At 43.5% G+C, this 19609-nt stretch overlaps 1 protein-coding gene across 1 annotated transcript in view; it reads left to right on the top strand.

Moving 5' to 3' along the window:
• LOC138607968 (zinc finger protein GLIS1) overlaps nt 1-19609 on the top strand; it is a 75723-nt gene that overhangs the window by 40996 nt on the left and 15118 nt on the right. The window contains exons 4-6 of the mRNA XM_069680633.1: nt 11386-11547; nt 15549-15659; nt 19286-19427. Coding sequence (XP_069536734.1) covers nt 11386-11547; nt 15549-15659; nt 19286-19427 — 415 coding nt within the window. The remainder of the gene's footprint in view (nt 1-11385; nt 11548-15548; nt 15660-19285; nt 19428-19609) is intronic.

The following is a 19609-nucleotide window of genomic DNA, read 5'->3' as shown; positions in this document are numbered from 1 at the left end:
CTGAGACGTGTGTGTGTTTTCACATGTCCACCAGAGAGAGAGTGAAGAGGGATCCAAATGGAAAGATCTGAGAGGTACATTGAGGCGTGGATTGTGGTGTTAAATGTATCAAAACAGTGAGCCCACATCTACTGTAGTGATTGATAATGAGACAGAGAGGGAGTGGGGGCTGAGAGTCTTTAGCATTAGGACACATAAGGACACAGATTGATTCAATTTGTTTGTACACTGCTTTATGAGTGCGTGACCCGGCAGAACTGGCACCACACGGACTCTGATATTTAAGCTTGGGTTTACCTCTCCCCCGTAGAGTTTTACACCCCAACGGTCTCTAACTGTCTCCAGAAAAACGCGCTCTCGCTTTCTGTTCACTTCTATAAACATCTGTTTCACATTGTGTCGGTTCAGCTTTAGATTAGTTTAACATCAATGTAAAAAGGTTTATGCAGGATTTAGAAGCAGATTGGTTTAGTTATTCAGGAGGAATTACAGTAGAAGTAAGAAGCCTTTAAGTCAGAGTGTTTTCTGTAATTTTTTTTATACTGCTATATGTAGCAGCTGTCATTTGGATCATGCAGCATCCTTATCAGGGGCAAAACTGAGAAAATAAAAGCACAACTGTGATGCCAATTTATTTTAAAGTGCATAAAACCAAAACATGTAGATAAGGTCATGCACGATTTAAAGCAGTGGTTCCCCCCCTTGGGGGGGCGCTAGGGGTGCGTGAGGCTTTGGGCTCGATCCGACAGAGTGCGTTTTGCAGGCTGTAAAACATGAGGCGCACCGCACTGCCTTTTTTGTTGAAGCCTTCGGTTAGAAAAAGAGCAGCTCGCTGTGCCTTTTTTTTTTTTTTTTTTTTTTTTACTGTTGTTAAGGCAACCAACGAATCATTAGCTGTCATTAACCTAACCATTATAAAAAAATTAAACTGACAGAAGGCCCGCCTCTCCTTTCATCCTATTGGACAATGAGAAAAAAACGTCCATGACGTTGTGACGTTTTCTGCTTTGAGTTGACGTTTTTTCAACTCGAGGCGCTCAGAGCGTTCCCTCAAAAACACGAGGCACACAGAGCGGAAAAACCTTGAGGCACTGTCTGATTGAAGATTAGATTTGCACGTCAAATAAAATCATAATAAAAACATTTACTTGATCATAAGTCGGTTTCACTATTAAAAAATATATTTTTTTGGTCCTCATTAAAATATAATAGCTAGCTTCTTTGTAGGCCGCAGCTCTGTGAACTACCAGGTGATTGGTGTTAATTTGTGCCAATAAAGATTTGGAATTAATCACTTTATTGTTTTGCTGTATGTGTGTGCGGGCTCGGGGTGCTCAGCCTTTCTTAGATACAAGCGGGGGGGCTCCAAGGATAAAAGGTTTGGAGTACAGCCAGGAAGATGTTAAAAATGTTAACGTAATGTTCCTCCAAATTGTGCGAGGCGAGTACCAGGCCAGGACTCATATTACAGTTAACATAAACATTTGTGTGTTGAGAAATTGAAAGGAAATATTCCATAAATATGAAAAACACTTAACGTAGAATACCAGAAAAAAGTGGAACCTTTAGGATTTTTGCCGTTAGCGAATCAATCATGATTGCTGGGGAATGGGGAGTGGATTTGTCCTTTAATAAATGTGTTTTCCTGGAGGACGGTGGGCACTGACGTGCTGGTTTGGATTTGGAATGATTGAATATGAATGGAGAAATATACACTGAAATGTGGTGATTTGATTTATTGAAATGTGAATGAATGGTGATGTGCTTGCTGAGAACGCCTGAGCCCTTATTGGAGCTGACACTCTGAATGTCTCGCGCGGTCTGATATATTGCAACCAGCCGTATCCACAGAACTGGAAACTGGACCCCGAAGCCCGCAGAGAGAAGGAAAGAACACAACCTTGGCATGCCGACGAGTGAACTAATCTAGGGGCAGCGTGGCATCTCGGTTGCACCACATTTCTTGGGCAGCTGCTTTTTTTTACCCAGAAGGCTTTGTGGTCTGGTTCTCCCTCCTGAGGGTTGCATAAATGCGCTCTCTCTTTCCCCTGCGCCCTGCTTGAGTCCTTGGGCTGGTGTTGATCACGATGCCATGTTGACCTATTGTTTCATTTAGCTGGCATGTTTTCTGTCTGAATACTACAGAGCGTCTGGCATCAAGGTGTTTGGTTTGGCAGCTCGGCGGGGCTTCTGCAGCGTTTATTTGTTGTCACGTTGGAGTTAGAGAGTCGCTCAGTGTCTGCTACAGGAGGCCAGCCTTTAGACAGCTGTGTCAACTCTTGCCTTATGTGGACATTGAACGGTTTGCCAGAAAGCGGCTTTTATTTTAACACGTCTCTATGATATTGGAACTCTTTTACATCGACCGTTGTATTCATCATGTCAGGACGGCACAAAGCAAGTGGGCCAGAAAAATAGATCCAGCTAATTACCTGAAATCACAAAGCAGGAAGTGTTACCTTGTTTTTATTTAAGGAGAAATAAAATGTTGATGGATGCTTAGCTCTGAGTTTTCTCCGACTACAGCAAGAAGCCAAACTTTCACGCTGTTATAAATCAGCCTCGGGCAATGCACTGTGGGTTTTTGGATTGATGCTGTGGTCTCGCAGTGGATATTCTTTTCTTTTTAAAGTATAAATGGTAATTGTCAGGAGTTGTTGCCTGAGTCAGCGGCATCCTTCCAGACCTGTGGCAATGTCAGAAGATGCCAATTTCTCCATTAGCAGCGGCCTCAACAGGCCAACAATGAAATGCAATCACAAGTGTGCGAGGGTTGTCACACATGTTCTATTTGTTTGGATTATTTCAACTAAGGAAATTACATTAGAAGGAAGAAAGACAGGTTAAAGTAAGGTTTATACATAAAGGAAAGAATGCCTGACGGATTGAGGGACTTTAGTGAACAGGGATTAGGATTCATTAAACCTTACATTGTTGTTAATCGTCCCCCAATAGCACTGATATAGAGTCCCAGAGCATGCTGGGGTCAGTAACACCCCATTGAATGGCGGCAGAGAGAGGAGCGTATTGGCAGAAGGGGGTCAAAGAGAGCAGACAGAGACACAGTGCGAATAGAGGCAGGTGTGAGTGAAAGGTGCTGGACAGATTGAAGCCCGGGTGTCAGAGGACGCCGTAGCTCATGGGCCCGTCAAACTGGATCCTGCATTCACTGCCAGTAACATCAGTCCCGGCGCCGGCTCAGAACACAGATCATGTTTAGGATTTTCATTGCGTAACCTCCAGTCTGTCTTTTTCACGGCCGGTTCGGATTTCTTCGATGGGTTTATAATTAATGCCTTGATGGTTACTAATGGCTGCGGCACTGAAAGCTTTGTGTTGCACTCTAATTAGCCATTATACGCGGTTTGGATTGCTAATGAGAATAAACACACTGTCACCAGACAAAGTGGGATGGTCCGAAGCCTTTCACCAGACGAGAGGTCACAGGATCGTGTGTCTCCTCGCTGATGTGACCTCCTCATATCCCTCTCATATCCAACAGTTATTTAGCCAATATTCATCTGCACAAAAAATATCTTACACATCTTAAATGTAGAAGTTTTAAGAATGATGTACATTTCTTGTGCCGTTTTGCAAAGTAACACAAAAAGGACCTAAAAGATGCGGACCTAACAGAGAACATGTGACAGGAATTTGCGTGTTGGTCTCGTGTTTAAATAATATTTTATGTTAAACTCTTGGCAGAGATCTAACTTTGTCAGATCTCCTGACATTTCCAATAATATTTAATATCTGACTCTTTTTTGGCTTCTGCCTTTATTAGACAGGAATGCTGAATATAGACAGGAAATGAGGGGAGTAGATGGTGGGGGACGACGTGCACCAAATGACCGGCAGACCGGGAGTCGAACCTGCGTCGAGGACTGTAAGCTCTATACATGAGGTGCCCGCTCTACCAACTGAGCTACACCAGCGCCCCCACAAGGTTTAGTTAAGAGAAAACTGTGTTGCATTTCCTGCTCTTAGAAAAAATTAAATGACTGAAGTAATTAAAAATTGGGGTCTCACTGCGCTCCTCATGTGTATAGACAAGCACAAGCCCTCCGTGAGTTAAAGCCAGGCGCTTTACGTGTGGTAACCATGGAAACAGCTTCTGCGCACTAATGTATCCCTGCCAGTACAAGTGTATTTTCTCTCTATAGGCTATAATAACCAGCTTAATTAGCATAGTTGTAACTTGGTAACCGTTACTAACTAACGTAACATATAGTCTACCTTAAGTTAAAACGTTACTTCACCTGACACCTCCAGTCTTCATGCAAAGGCTCTCCTGTTTATATCCTGTTAACTGTTTACAAAGTGGTTATACTGTATATCTCACGGAACTCACATACAGCAAGGATTAGTCTCTCATGCATTGTCATTTATTTGGTTACTTCTGCACGTTGCGTAGAAAAAAGTTCAAGATCTTTCAACTCTGGCAGCGGGATTGCGCCCGCTCGTCAGATTTCCCACGCCTCCCTTCCCCAGCCAGAAAATACCTTGAGGTTGCTTTTGGACTGAACTTGTATGTGTGAGTGAGAGCATGAAATGTTGTCTGTCTCTGTGTGTCAGACCTGTGATTGACTGGCTATCAGTCCAGGGTGTACCCCGCCTCTCGCCCAATGACAGCTGGGATAGGCTCCAGCCCCCCCCTGCAACCCTGAACAGGACAAGTGGTATAGATAATGGATGGATGGATGTTTAGGCCTCTCATAAAAGCACAGGAGGTTTTTGTACTCCTGTTACATAGCATGGGCCAAATACTCCGCGAACACTACAGGCCTGTCAAGTTTGAACGCAGCCATAGTAAAAATGGATGTAAGGAGGCCTACAGAGTGCTCGGACAGACAGATGTAGCCTGTGATATGATGACAAACATGAGTCTGTTTCAAAGGGAGACACGTGTTCATACAGCTGAGTGTAAAGTACGCCTCTTGACATCCTGAGCTTTGCCCAGAAGGAAAATGTAATATACCGGGGCATCAAGCTGGAAGTCGGTGTGGCTCTCTGCTAACGCTGCATGATAACACACGAGACATATCCTATTCCCTGTCAGTCCGCTTCATCTCTTTGAGAACGTGACCCTGTTTTCCTTTTCCCCTCAACCTGGTGAACCGGTAAACCCCAGGCTGCCCGCTCCGAGAGGAAATCACATCTTAGCTCTCTAATCTGATGCAGGGCTGCGGAGCTGGTCGACATCTGAACGAAGGCCTCTGAATCACAGCAGGTTAAGTGCTTCCATGAAGCCTCACTATGTTGTTGTGCAGCCAGGCTCGCCCTGTGCCAGGCCTCCACCGCGGGAGCAGGGGTTCAGATCCATCACTACACTTCCTCCTCAATCTCCAGCAAACGGCCTGTGAGCGGAGCCGACCAGCTGGGCCGGCTCATTATGTGAGCAGCCCTCATTTAGTCATCATAGGAACGCTTCCTGTTGTGCCATCCACAGAGTTTTTAATCTGGCCCCCAAACTATTCAGGCATGAGTGCAAAATGGCTGTTAAGAACAATTTCTTTAGTCATTTACATGACTACTTCCTGCCACCAATTTATCGGCTGAGCTCTCGCTCTGCTCGCATCTGGACAACACTCCCTCGCTTTCACTCATTTGCTGCGTGTACTCATATCTCTCCGGTCATAAATCAAGGCTTCCCAAAGCTTCAGCAAAGAGCAGAAGATAGAGAAAAAGATGATACCAGGGGAAAACAAAGTGTGTGAATTAATTTCTCTGCAGCTCTGAGACAAATAAAAAAAACACCCAGCACTATATTGGATTGTAATTAAAGCCCTATTTGCAGAAGAAGAGGCTGGCTGCTAAAAGGCTCCCGCTCCGCAGTGGAAATGATATATGTAAACTATGTAATGCGAATGTTTTAGCCAAGCTGTGTTTAATTTTGTATCCTGACGAAGTGCATGAGAAACCTGCCTCTCCTTAGCTGTCTCGTTGAATCATATGGATATAATTTCATCCATTTACGTTTTTCTGCTCTTTGCTGTGGTTGCCACAGGGCATTTGGAAGCAGGCAGATTAAATGCACATGTTCCTCCCATCCGCAGCCGGGGCGCTCCGCTCCGCAGCCTCCCCTCCGAACAGATCCTGAAGTGTTGGTGGTTTTCCTCGTTGGTCGGGGCAGAGAAAGACACCTTGTGATAAACCGACTCACTCCCCTCAAACCCCCTTTTTTCAGACTTATAAAGTTATACAGGCTGCTTGTGAGCGTTGGCACTTTGTAACATGTTGTATTTGGCAGTGTTTTCTTCTGCCACCAAACTCTTTGCCCTTCATCGTGTCTGTAAGGCTTGGCTGTAAAGGAGCCTGGATGTATTGGGTAAAACTAAACTTAGCGGAGGACCTGTAAAGACTCTGAGAACCTTTTTCTTTTATGGGGGGCCCTGTCTGAACATGAGTAATAGTGAATTTCATGCTAATAAGCAGCCGAACGGTTGACTCCATATCCTCATCATTAGTCAGAGGCCTGATCCACAATTACTGCCTACGGCCAGAGAGAGTGCTGAAGGAGTCTTCCTTGCAACCCCAGAGCAGCTTGACCATTGGAGCTTATTCTTCTCTTCCCTCTCTGCATTTCTCTTCTTCTTAAAGCTTTTAATCAGGTGTCCGTCCTGCACGTCAGCAGCCATGTTTCCTCCCGACACCCCTCCATAACGGCCTGTTTGTTTCCATCTTCGCAGCTCCTGCAGGTTGCTAATGAGCCGCCGCATGTGAGGAGAACCGTACACTGCCGCCTTTAAGCCCCAACAAAGTTTGGCCTTCTCCCTGCCAGTCAGGAGTCATTTCCCATGAAGGCCTCAGGCGCGCCCCTGCTCCTCCACTCGCCTGCATGCTGGGCCCATAATCTGTCCGTCGTGATCAGCTGCCCGTCCACCCTTTCAGCCATGTCAAGACCCCGCTGTCATCCCGAATGTTTACCGAGCTACTGAAGCCCCCCTCGCTCAAGAGTGAGACGGTGTCAAACGGGGCTTCAAATCCCGCTCCCTTCGTGTGGCGATCTGCTGCTTTAGCTTAGACGGAGGAAAGCTAAACATGTTTAAAGCAATTAATGTGATTAGAGCTGTCTAAACTGTTTTTATAGATAATATCAAAGTAAAGTCAATCCTGTGTCGAACGCTTCAGCTTGCACAACTCTCTGTTTACACCACTTTAACTTAAACATTCATTACTTTCTAAACTGTTAAGGCGACTTTTCATGGCGTGCACAGGGCTCCTACTCACATATATGCTTATTTAACATGCATATATTATTCTAAAAGGCCTTTCATTCTTTAATCTAGTTGGATCAAACCCACAACCTGGGAAATGTGATTGCCATGGGTCACAGATTTTACCAAAATAAGAGCGCACTAACTGCCCAGCACTGCGCCCCCCCTAACGTCCAATTATAAGTGGGTTTTTGACAATCTAAACTCACTGAAAGAAGTAGTTTTAACCAGCAAATTGTCCACACTTAAACACCTTACTGTAACATCAAATTTTTCATGCAGTGTTCTGTGTTATATCCATGCCTTGAGGTGGCAGTGCCTCTCGGTTTCCCAGCAGGCAGGAAAGCCTCGCTCTCAGCCGTCAGAGTAATAACACGCTCTACACGATTAACACGCTCTCCTCCGAGGGCCCGTAACTATAATTTAGCCTCAAATTTGTATAGCGGAAAAGAAAGCAATGAAAGAGTGATTATTCCCGTATACATAAATACACACATTTGGCACGTCAATAATAGCCGTGTTTGTTTTCCAAACTCAAATGCCCGGCGCCGTATTTCAGCAGCCAGCATGGACCGTGTCTGTCATGACTGGTGCGGCCGTGTGGATGTTCCTCGGCACGGAGATTTTTATTAAACTTTCCCACCCTCGCTGCGTCTCTCGTTTCCAGCTGAAACATTTGATTGGCATGGCTTTAGAATAATATGTTTCCGCTGTACAACGCTGTAAAATGTGAACTCTAGGAGACGGTTTTCACGGCTGTCTGCTGAAGGCGAGACAGAATATGTGTGTGTTGATTAATCCAAGTTTTTTTTCATTCAAATTCCTTTTCATGTCTGGATATGAAGTCAGGTTTGATGTCATGCATTTCTCCAGATTATACAACATGCAATACACAGATCCAGAGATGCATTGTGTCCATGCCACTAAGTTTCAGAATGCTTAAATACTTTCATTGAGACCTTTTGTTCCCAAACCTAAGTCCTTAAAGGTCTTACAAACTGCATGAGGAGCTGTGTGTTGTGTATCTATAATCAGCAGATTAAGACACACACACACACACACACCCACAGATCATCCTGGTCACCCAACCCGGCCCTACCATGCCTGGCTTAGGTTTCGCCTATATTAAATGGAGCCTCAGTGAATAGAAGGCCCTGCCTGTGCTGTGTGAGTGAAAGAAGGAGAGGAGGAGGATGAGTATTGAGCCCAGATGAAGCTGAAGGCCCATTAGAAGAATGGTGTCACTCTCTCCTTAGCCGTAACCCGACCTGTTGTCAGCGGGCTTCACTAAAGGTCAGCATACAATGGACAGTAGAGGCTGCAGCAACAGTTTGTCCAAAAGGTCAGCTTAGCCCTTTGATAGAAATAAGTTGTAGTAAGATTTAAGCCAGAGAAGTTATTTTAGAAGACATTTAAGTGGAAACGTGAGAGTTTAAAGTTGGAGAAGCTGCACCCTGTTTTACAATGTTTTCTCTTGACGTTGAATAATTACTCTTATACAACAGTTAGTTCCACCCAAGTAATCCGATTGGATAAGAGGCTTTCCATGAGTGCTGATATAAAGAACAACATCACTGGGACTTTTCACTCTGTGTATCACTCCGCCTCAGTGTTCTGAATACTGTTAATTAACATTACAGCAAACCGTGTATGTCTACATTAATCAAGCTGGTACCTCTGAATCACACAGCGGACTCTTGCTGATGATACATTAAAACAAGCAGTTAAATATACATGATAAAAAACAGCTGATCTGTTGTAACCTGTAGACAAAGAGTGCAGGAGAATGTTTGGGTTGCTTGGCAACAACAGTCCACATGGTGGAGCAAAAAGTTATCAGTTGTTGATTATTACTTTTTACTACTGTTTGCCGCTTGTTTAACTGTTGTATAAAAACAATATCACACGAGAGGGAGTGATGTTATACTGAATATCAGCACGGCTGTGATTCGGTTTTCCAGACACATAATAATTAGTTATATGTCTGGAATGTCTGGAATCTCATTATCAACACAGTAAACATTTTTTTCCATCTTTCATTGATACATGTTTAAAAATAGAAGTGTAGATTTTTTTTATGCAGATGTAACACACTTTCTAAAAGCTGCTTGCTGTCTGTGTGTATTCTTGGATACTACAAATTAAGGGAGCCAAAGTTGGACCTTTTCAAATCATACTTGATAGAATGTTTTTTACCACAAGAATTTTTTATTGTGGACTGACAACCTTTTGAGGGACTCTGTAACCCAGGGTCTGACTTTAGTTCCTGTACGACTGTTTAAGTTTCAAAACAGGAAAAAGTTTGAAATTTCTGAATGTGCAGTATCTTAAAAAACGTTAAGCTTTGGGTCAGCTACTGACATGTTTCATAAAACAAACCAAAATAGAAATAAATAACCATTAAACTCTCAGCAGATTGTCTAAAGTGGAGACAGGCATCTGCATGTCGCCTTCTTGAAGTTGTAACCTTAAAGTGCTAATCTCAAAGATCTCAGTTTCGTTCTCTTTGGCGGCACCTGTGGCGATAAACAGCAATTGCTGGAGCACACTTCCCTGATATTATGACAGTGTTGCATGTGTGACGTCCACGGTTGGCTCTGGTTGTAACTCTTGGTTTTCCTCGCTGACGGTCGCTTTCCTTTTTAGACTGTGCCTTCATCTGAGCGTCGAATTTGTTTCCTTTTCTTTGGATTTTCACTTATTTTTGAAGTTGTATCTGTAGTCATCGATCTTTTCTTTTTTGTTCAGCCATAGTAGATTACTGTTTACTCGCAACACTTGCAGAGACCGGAAAAGCAGATTAAAGTGATTTTCAAGTCGCCACAAACACCCAGTCTGTAATACTGCAAATGCGATAGATAGAGACTTAACAGACATTTATTAAAAGATTATTTTTGGGGCTTTTTGCCTTTAATTGATAGGACAGCTGAAGATTGACAGGAAAGGTTGAGAGGAGAGAGTTGGGGACAACATGCACCAAATGATCGGCAGACTGGGAGTCGAACCTGCGATCAGTGCGACAAGGACTGTAGCCTCTGTATATGGGGCGCGTGCCAACTGAGCTAAACCAGCTCCCCGAGATTATTATTTTAAACTCTTAAAAAAACATTATGAACACAAGCCCTGCATCTGAGGTCCTCATAGGTTGCCTGATAGGTGGCTGTACAGAGCTCCTGCTTTTATTGTACTCTCTGACAGTCAAGTCTCAGCATATTTATTGCTTCTGTTTACTTTTAATAAGATAAAGCTCAGGTTTATAATTGTCATTAAGCTATTCTCCTATACTGCTGTACACCCATACACTTAGTGACTCTTTACACAGCAGGACCTGTAGGGGGTCTTGACACGGACCGCCTCATTAACCAATCAGCTGTGTTTTCTGCTCAGGAGCAGGAGTGGATATGTGAGAGGCCTCATGAATCATTCACTTGTTAACAAATCTGTGGTGTTCATTGGCTGAGTGCTTTGGATCAAATGGGCCGAGCTGGATCGGATACGAGCTTGTTTACAGTCACTGTCACTTGTCAGTCCAATGCACTATACAGTGCAACAGCAGAGCACTTATCTCATGCTATGCATTACAGCCCATTAACTGTACGGCACACTCCAGTTTCCCCTGCAATTTAGACGCAGCAGCAGCAGCAGCCTTGATGCAGGTGCACTGTCACACACGCCGCTGTCTCTCAAGTGGACGTGGCTGCCAACAAAAGTCCTTGGAGTGGCGGCGTAATTCAAGAGCCATGGAAAAAATGCTCACGATCCTACCACCCATGTTTTAAACGTCTCTCACTTTTCTGGTGAATATGTGGTGTAAAGTGAACTCCTCCAGCTGAGCAGAGATCAAGGGACTGAGGGAACAAGTGGGACAGCTTCTCTCTGAGTCACAGACATGCATGTATACAGAGCCCACATTGTACCAGAATATGCAAGCCTTATACTGATTGATTTCTTTTTTTCTGCGTGTGTGCGTGTGGGTTCGCTTGTCCACGTGCGTGCGTGTTCATGCGTGCACGTGGGCGTTCGTTTATTTCCTTGTGTGGTCCCGTGCATACCTGTCTCACTGCGGTTGTCCTGGTCGCTCTGCGTGTATCTGAGTGTGTGCCTGCATTCCTCCATCCTGTTTCATGTGTCCTCTGTGCGTGTGTGTGTCTGCTTCCCTCCTCCACAGTTCGAGGGCTGCAACAAAGCATTTTCACGTCTGGAGAACCTGAAGATCCACCTGAGGAGCCACACAGGAGAGAAGCCGTACCTGTGCCAGCACCCCGGCTGCCAGAAAGCTTTCAGCAACTCCAGCGACCGCGCCAAGCATCAGCGCACTCACCTGGACACGGTCAGAAACTCCCTGCTCTGTCTCGCCTCCTAATGTTCCTCCTGGGTAGATTAAAGTTTAACCTGCGTCGGGTCAACAGTTAAAATAGTCTGGGTGGTCACTGTGCTGCAGGAAGGATGGCTGCATGGAATTATGATTCTAATTAGATCATATGTGAGCTAATACATTAGAATAACTGGCAATGAATGTCCACACAGTGTGTGTCTGCTGTGTGCTCCCTCTTTTACACCAACATTAAATAACTGCACCGCCGTCCAAGTCTCACTGCCTGTTTCCACATCTTGACAGTGTCAGACTTAACCGTGCCGTCAGTCAGAGAGCGGTGTGGCATTCTCACTCCCTCCACGCTGGCAGTGACACGCCGCAGATCATTAAATGATCAGCTCCTTCAGGCCGAGTCGCAGCTTAGGGCCCGGACAGACTTGGATCGGGGCTGCGAGCTCACACAGAGCGTCGCCTGTTTCTCTGACCTGCTGAGAGGGAAGGAAAGGTTGAGTCAGCCATCGCTGCGTCTCGTCATGTCTCAGTCACCCCACCAATACCTCACTTTATCACCGTCCGCACGCCAACACAGCCAGGGAGTAAACAAGATGCTGCTCAAATTATGTATTTAAGCACAGCTGAGGAACTGGTTTTTTCTCATACTTTACAGTTTTCTCCTCTTGATATTAAAGTAATTTCTACTCTTCTAACCTATTTAAACCCACACACTTCTTCTTTACATATATCTGTCTGAGATTAATATCAGATAAAATATTAAAATCTGCCATCAATCCATTTAAAATATGTAAACTTCAGTGATTCTAGCCAAACTAACAGAAATCTTTTAAAAACTGCTCTGTTAATGTTAAAGCTAGCCTCTGTTTGTACAGCTCCAGAGAAAATAAGAGACCACTGCAAAAATCTGTTTTTCTCTTTTTCTATTTATAGGTTTGTGTTTGTGCAAAATCTACTTTTGCTTTATTGTAAACAACATTTTTCCCTACTTCCAAATCAAATATTCTCATCTGGGTCTTTTATTTGCAGAAAATGACGACTGGTTAAGATAACAAAAAGATGCAAAAAATATGTAAACCAGAGTAAACAAGAGAATACTTTTGTTTAAAGTTAGAAAGAGTTCAGAAGAGGGATGTTAGTTTCTGTTCATTTTGCTATCAGCAGACCGACACCGATTAACCGGCAACTGACACCTAATTTTGTAAGAATAAAAAGAGGCAAAATGACATAAAATACAAGATGCTTGACTGTTTATCAGACAATAAATGAGACAACAATGTGATCACTCCTCCATGTGTTAGGGGAACAGACTTCGACACAACACCGGTCGTTTATTGACATTTGCTTGCTACATTTTCAAGCTAACGTAAGCTAGTGTTGCACACTGTTAGCGCTGTAGGGGAGCTGGAGACATGCACAGCACTCATGAGCACGCATGCTTTGGATTAATGGTGAAGCAATGTGCGCAAATGAACCTTTAGACTGACATGCGTAACCGGTCAGTAATGTTCTCAGTGGTTAACCGTTGACATCCGTAGTTCAGAAATTAATATTTGGTTGAATAACCTGGTTTTTAATTACAGCTTCAATGCGTCTTAGCACCACCAGTCTTTAACCTTGCTGTTGGGTGACGTTATGCCACCCTTGGTGCAAAATTTTAAACAGCTTGGCTTTGTTCGATGGCGTGTGATCATGGGACTGCAGTCAGGAGGTTTTCAATGGGGTTCAAGACTGAAGATTGATATGTAGAGAGAGGTGCTGATTTAAGGAAAATTTGCAGTGGTCTCTTAATTTTTTCGCAGCTCTATATATCAGGAATTAAGTTAAGGTGACCTCAGTGTAAAAGGCCAAGCTTCCATAGAGCTATATTCAGTTTAGTCAAGTCAGTTAATGTAATGTACACACCTTAAAATCACAAACTTAAAACAACTCCTCCTTTTATTAATACAAGATTATTACAGACGTTGAGCTAAATAGCTTTTTAAAATCTTTTTCAGAGCCTTACATTTGTTAAATTTGTTGTTTAAGTTTTTCTCCACTCCTTTGACTCTGTGGAAAGAACAAAGATAGAATTGGATGCAGTCAGTCCTGAAAAAGCCAGTGATAATAAAACATCAGCATTAATGAGTTTTATGCTTCAGGGAAATATTTTTTTAATCTGTAAAGGCTCAAATTCACCACTTTCTACCAAACGTTAAATGAAAGAGATATTCATTGTAACAGTATTTTTTATAATATTTATATTTCCAGAATATTTCCCCCCTGTGTTTCTCTGCTGGCCAGCCAGCAGAGCTTTCTGTGCACGTAATAGTAAATCATTCAGGACTTTCACTTCAGTGTCCTGAATGCAGACTTTCTCCCACCACCCACTCTTTCCACAGTAGGACAAACGATACAGCTAATCTGGGACCCCGATGCTTATGGCTTCACATTAACACCCCGCTAACGCCGTCGCCGTGGCTACCCAGCCTCCCACCTTGCCAAAAACACTTTGGGGGAAAATCATTTTCGAGCTTTAATGATATTTATTCTGCACAGAAGTTGTGCTTGATTTCTTTACTCCGCGCTGTATTGGGTGCATTGCTTGGCAAAACAAACATGGCAGAGATGAGTGGCACTGTACGCGCCTTGCAATAACAATGGCTTATTTACAGAGAAGGTCGAGGTACGGAGGCAGAGCTAATAAAGACGCGTATCCACTTTCACTTTAATGGCCCGACCTATATTCGTGAGGATGAAAGAAAAGTTGCCGGGAGTGGAAAAATCCCTCAATCAGGCGGCTGCTCGCTGTATTTGCTTGGTTAAAGAGAAGAATGTGAAGTGATGAGGAAACTCCATGACAGTGCAGTCGTTACTCAGACGTCATGTCGGTTACTCTAATCTGCCTCCATCTCTCTCCTTAAAACTAGAAACGTGGCCTTTTAAACACACTGAAGGAACAAGTGACACTGCACAGCCTTTACTACATATAAGTCTTCCTTTTCCCTTTACAGTCCTATTTCAACTTAACCATGTTCCACTTTATCTCTTATATTATCTTGAATTTATATTTATCATCAGTATTGATGTGCGAGCAGGTTCATTTTTGGCCTTTAGAGAATAAGTTGTGTAAATAAATGTTTTCTCCTGGACATCAAAGCAACAGAGCATAGACCAACATTAAAGTGATAATCTCAAAGTTCTCATTCACTTTGGCGCCACCTTATGGTGATTAAAAGGCTATAGTGGGTGCTAACGTCCCAGAAAACCCGACGTATACGGTTGGCTCCGGTTGTAACTCTTGATTTTCCTCGCTGACGGTCGCTTTCCTTTTTAGACTGTTTGCCTTCATCTGAGCGTCGATTTTGTTTCTTTTTCTTTGGATTTTCACTTATTTTTGAAGTTGTATCTGTAGTCATCCATCTTTTCTTTGTTTGTTCAGCCATAGTAGATTACTGTTTACTCGCAACACCGGAAAAGCAGCCGCTTAGCTCCACCTACCCTCTCTGGCAGACCAACCACTGCTGGGTGTTTGAAACGCGTCACTAACTGGGCGCTGCTTGTGATTTTTTCCCTAAAAGTCGCACTATATATACTATATACTGCAAATGCGAAGGCTTTCATCAGTGGGCCATTGCCTTAATCACCATTGTGTTACCTCATTCGGGGATAGATAGTGACTTAACAGACATTTATTTACATGAAAATCTTCAAGATTATTACTTTAAAGTCCTGAATTGAAAAAATAACTCTACATTTCAGTAATTTGGTATTTAAGTGTTCTATAATTGATGTTTTCTCTTTTCTTTTTCTTGCTTTTTCTCTTTCTTTCTTCAAATTCTCTCATTCTCAGCTGAAAGGTAGGACTTTGACTTTGCCTTTACTTCAACAGATTTCACACTTACTGTCGATTCATTTGGCTTGATCACACCTCAAATTCTTGTGTCCCTATCCTTACAATAAAGTCATTTTAAATGTGTGATGAAACTTTTCTCAAACTGATGTTTTCTTTCCCCCTTCTGTAGAAACCGTACGCATGTCAGATCCCCGGCTGCACCAAGCGCTACACAGATCCCAGCTCCCTCCGCAAACACGTCAAGATCCACTCGGCCAAAGAGCAACAGGTGCGTAGAAAGGTAAGACGCCTTCTACAACAGAGAGACGCACAGAAGTGAAGCCCTGCGGTCGTGACAGGAAGCTATTTGTTAGCATCACTTTTTTAGCATGAAACTAAAAGATACATGCATATGAATGAGTAAAGAGTATTGTCCATTGTGTTGCATTTTGCAGTGGTCCGTACACTGGCTGGCTTTGCATTGTGCATTATGTAAAGTAGACCACTGCTGTGCCCTCCCCGAGAGCTACTGTGCACCTCCTCTCAAGTCAGCCTCCAGCAGGACTTTATTGGGGCTAAAGGTTTTACAAACTGACCACTTTATGTAATCTCTCCTGTTCTGATCTGCATTATCCCCAGATCCATCTAGCTGACTAAATAAAGGGTTTGGGAGGCCGGGGGCGGGGGAGAGGGATGTCTTTCCCCCAACAATAGATCAGGTTTGACCACATTTCATCATGTTCATGGTCAAAAGCTCATTCTTTCCCCGACTGGAAGCGGGTAAATAACAGAGAAAGGGCTCATTGTTGTGGAAGGGGCTGGATAGTGGCAGGCTGGATGATGTGTTTCTTTGCTTAGCGTTGTAAAGGGAAACACATGTGTGCTTGTAGCATTGTTAATAAGCAGTTCTGTGGAATCCCCCAGTGGCCAGATGTTATGGACAAATGTCAAACAAACGCTCTGACTCCACTCTTGGAGCGGCCTGGAGAAAAACTGTTAGGAGTGTCGCTGCGGGGAAAACAGAGCCCCAATTACATGTGATGAATGTTTCGCAGGGCACTCACGAGGATCCCCAGGAGGACATGCCCATACACATTTACTGACATACAATATCTGAGTGTGAAATCATAACGTACATGATGCCAGCTAGGAATATAACTACCCTGAGTCATTCAGGCAAATCATGTGTAATTTCACCGGCCAGAAGGTCTTAAAGACGGAGCATAAAGTTATCTGTTGAGGTGGATGAACTCTATTTGAATAATCACAGGAGAGAGTCGTTTCTAGTGATAATGTTGAAGAATGTTTCCACACGAGGTCCGGCCAGGAAATCAAAATGTGGAATTTATTTTCATGGAAAAACAAAGGTCGGACTCGTGGACGGATGGAAAGGCAGGAACAGGCAGACAGATGGGTAGATTAATAGTGTTGGGACGATGATGGATGGAGTACGTTGGTGAACAAGGTTTGGCCTTCTCATCTGTAACTGCAGCTTTTTCTTTTAAAGATCTACTTGCCTTGTTTTGGTCCAAATGACTCACAACAGCCCCGCCAGGTTTTTATGCCTCTTGGCATCGTAAAGTTATCGCTCCTCGCTATTACACGCTCTGTGATAGATGTGTATTATTCTACATAGTTAATGTCACAGCATGATGACACAAGTACACAGTTAATTTAGATTCACTTAACATGTTGGTTTCCTGATTAACTTAACCCGCATATATTGTATCAAGTGATTAGAGCCAGTTGCACCAGCTGTTCTTCCATTCAAAGTCAGCCTGGTTACAGTGTAATCGTTAACTAGGTGGAGATATAGGCATCACTAACATTAAAGAGGATACCAGTTCTTAAAGGGGTCGCAGTGCACTAAGTAGTCCATTTGATACTATCACGTGAAGTCTGCAGCAGCACCATACAGAAGTCCTGAAAGGCTTACATGAAGACTTGCATGCTGCAGGAGGAAGTTACTGCTTGTAGCCTTCAGCTGCACAGTGTGATGGAGGAGGTTACACCAATCTCAGAGCCCATCGGCTAGCGTCTGAGGCTCTGGGGACAACGGTCTGTCCTGGCATGCCCGGTTTAGCGATAAGGACTTCCAGTCAAGACTTCCTTTGCCGCGTGCCACATTGTTTACAGTCCAGTGAGCAACTTGAGAAGCGAGGGTGTGTTCAGATCAAAAGTGAAGCGAATTTCACCCCTACAGATTCTTGGTTCATTAAATCCTCCAGTGGAGCGCCCGTTTTTCTGTTTGTGGTGAGTTTCAGTTTCACTGTAAATACTAAGTTACATAGAGGCTGCACTCTGGCTAACTACTGTGGCATGAACCTGAAAAAGAAACCGTTTTTCTTGCGATTTACTTTAATTAACGGGTCTTAAGTTTGCCGAAATAACAACATCATGATGCAGATTAGTAAAAAGTAAAAATGAAGCTTTGTCAGGTCTGTCCTCAAGAGGAGAAGAAAACTACTTTTAAAATGCTCGTTTGTTCAACGGAGGTCTGATCCATCATTTCTGATGCATTTGAGGAAGTTGGGAAATCTAAACGCTAAACAGCTTTTGTGACACAGCGTCAAGGCAATTTATGTTAAGTTAAATTTTTCATCTAGAGCAGATTGTGAGCTGTTGGCATGCAGATGTCTGTTTATAGAGATTAATAAGAAGCCAAATTGTTGTCAGATGACGATGATGGGAGCCTCCACACGGACTGTTTTTCCTGCATACGCCGCAGCCTGCTGATACGTGATTGGTCAATACTACTCGGACTACAAGCGTAGTACAAACAGAACACTTCCCGTTCTAAAAAGCTGGTGGTGAAGACACACCTGCGTCTTCAATCCACCAAACAACCTGTTAGTCGGCCTGAACCAATAACATTTTTACTAATTACTTACACTGAGTAACTGCCATGTTTAACCGCTGCAGCTAACCAAAAGACAAAGCTAGTTGTAGCTTGCCAACATGTAAGAGTTGACCCCTTTAAAGTGAGGCATAAGAGAAATGTGATTAATACATGTTGTCAGTGAAACGGGGTCGATTTAAAACGTCTTTGCCAGAGATCACTGAATTGTATCAGATTTTTCTGAATGAGTAGTAAATCTAAGATGGCAGAGCGTGTCCACAGCTATTGTTTGTTCATAAACGTCATCTGATATTGGAGCCAAAGCAGACGCCATTGAGACCTCTGGTAGATTCCCCTTTGTCATGATTCTTGCAAAACACACTGTATTACACACTGATAGTTTAAAATGTCTTTCTTTCTGTCGACATCTCACAACCAGCTGTAGTCCTGTTCAAGTTCCTGTTTTAATTTACAGGTTCTCTGAAGGCAAATTTCCCTAATGAAGGAGATATAATGTTGTTAGTACAGTCCTGGTGTACCACAGCAGCTGTAATGTTTTATTACAGAGACATCCACCGAGGTCAGCTGTTCCGATGATCCATACAGCAGATGTCCTGTTTGTCCATGAGACACAGGCTTCTGTAGGCTTCTGTAGGTTTCTGTAGGTTGAGGTTTCCTCTGCCTGGCGTGTGACGGACTCTCCAGCTGAAATGTGTCTTCAGTTGCCTCCATTACTGCTGGCACTGATAGAAACAGAAGCAATCTCGCATTGGCTCTGAGTTGGTACACTGATCACTTACCCGCAATGTCCGAGGCCAACGCATGAGTCAAGAAGCAGCGTATGATCTTCCCTTTGGTTCCCCCTGACTGAGAGTCTCGTTTGCTGAGTTACTGTTTCAAATTAACATTACAATCACGTTATTGCAAAAAGAGAAAACACACCCACAAATGGTCCGACCTACAAATAGACAAAACTGAGGCTTTGTTTCTTCTAGGTTGTGTAATCTTGCAAACCAGATGTAGTTCTCTTGAAATGACTCAACTTCATTTCTTGTAAACATTTTTTTTCCCCCTTTTGTGTTCGACAGCTTCGGCCCTGCCCTCACCTGGAGCAAGACGTCCTGAGTGACTGTTTGTCCATGCAGCACCTCCAGAGCTCCACCTCCTCGCAGCACCTCTACAACGGCAAAGACGGACGCTCTCCTGGAATGGGGCAAGACATCTTCACAGGTGTGCACAGGATGTTGCTCTGTGGTGTAACACCCTGATTAATCTGTTATGATGAAAGCGTAAAATAATGTAATACTCTGTCTTTCACAACATCTGAAGGCCTGACTCACACTAAACAATTTGTAAAAAACTGAACAGATGTTGAAGATGTGAGAGACCCCACATTTAGGACAAATAATGAT

This window comes from Semicossyphus pulcher, unplaced genomic scaffold (genome assembly GCF_022749685.1).
Source record: "Semicossyphus pulcher isolate SPU_LCO1_2020_fin unplaced genomic scaffold, fSemPul1.0.p SCAF_4, whole genome shotgun sequence".
Taxonomy (NCBI): Eukaryota; Metazoa; Chordata; class Actinopteri; order Labriformes; family Labridae; genus Semicossyphus; species Semicossyphus pulcher.
The sequence above is the reverse complement of the archived record's forward strand: the minus strand, read 5'-3'. Positions and strand labels throughout refer to the sequence as shown.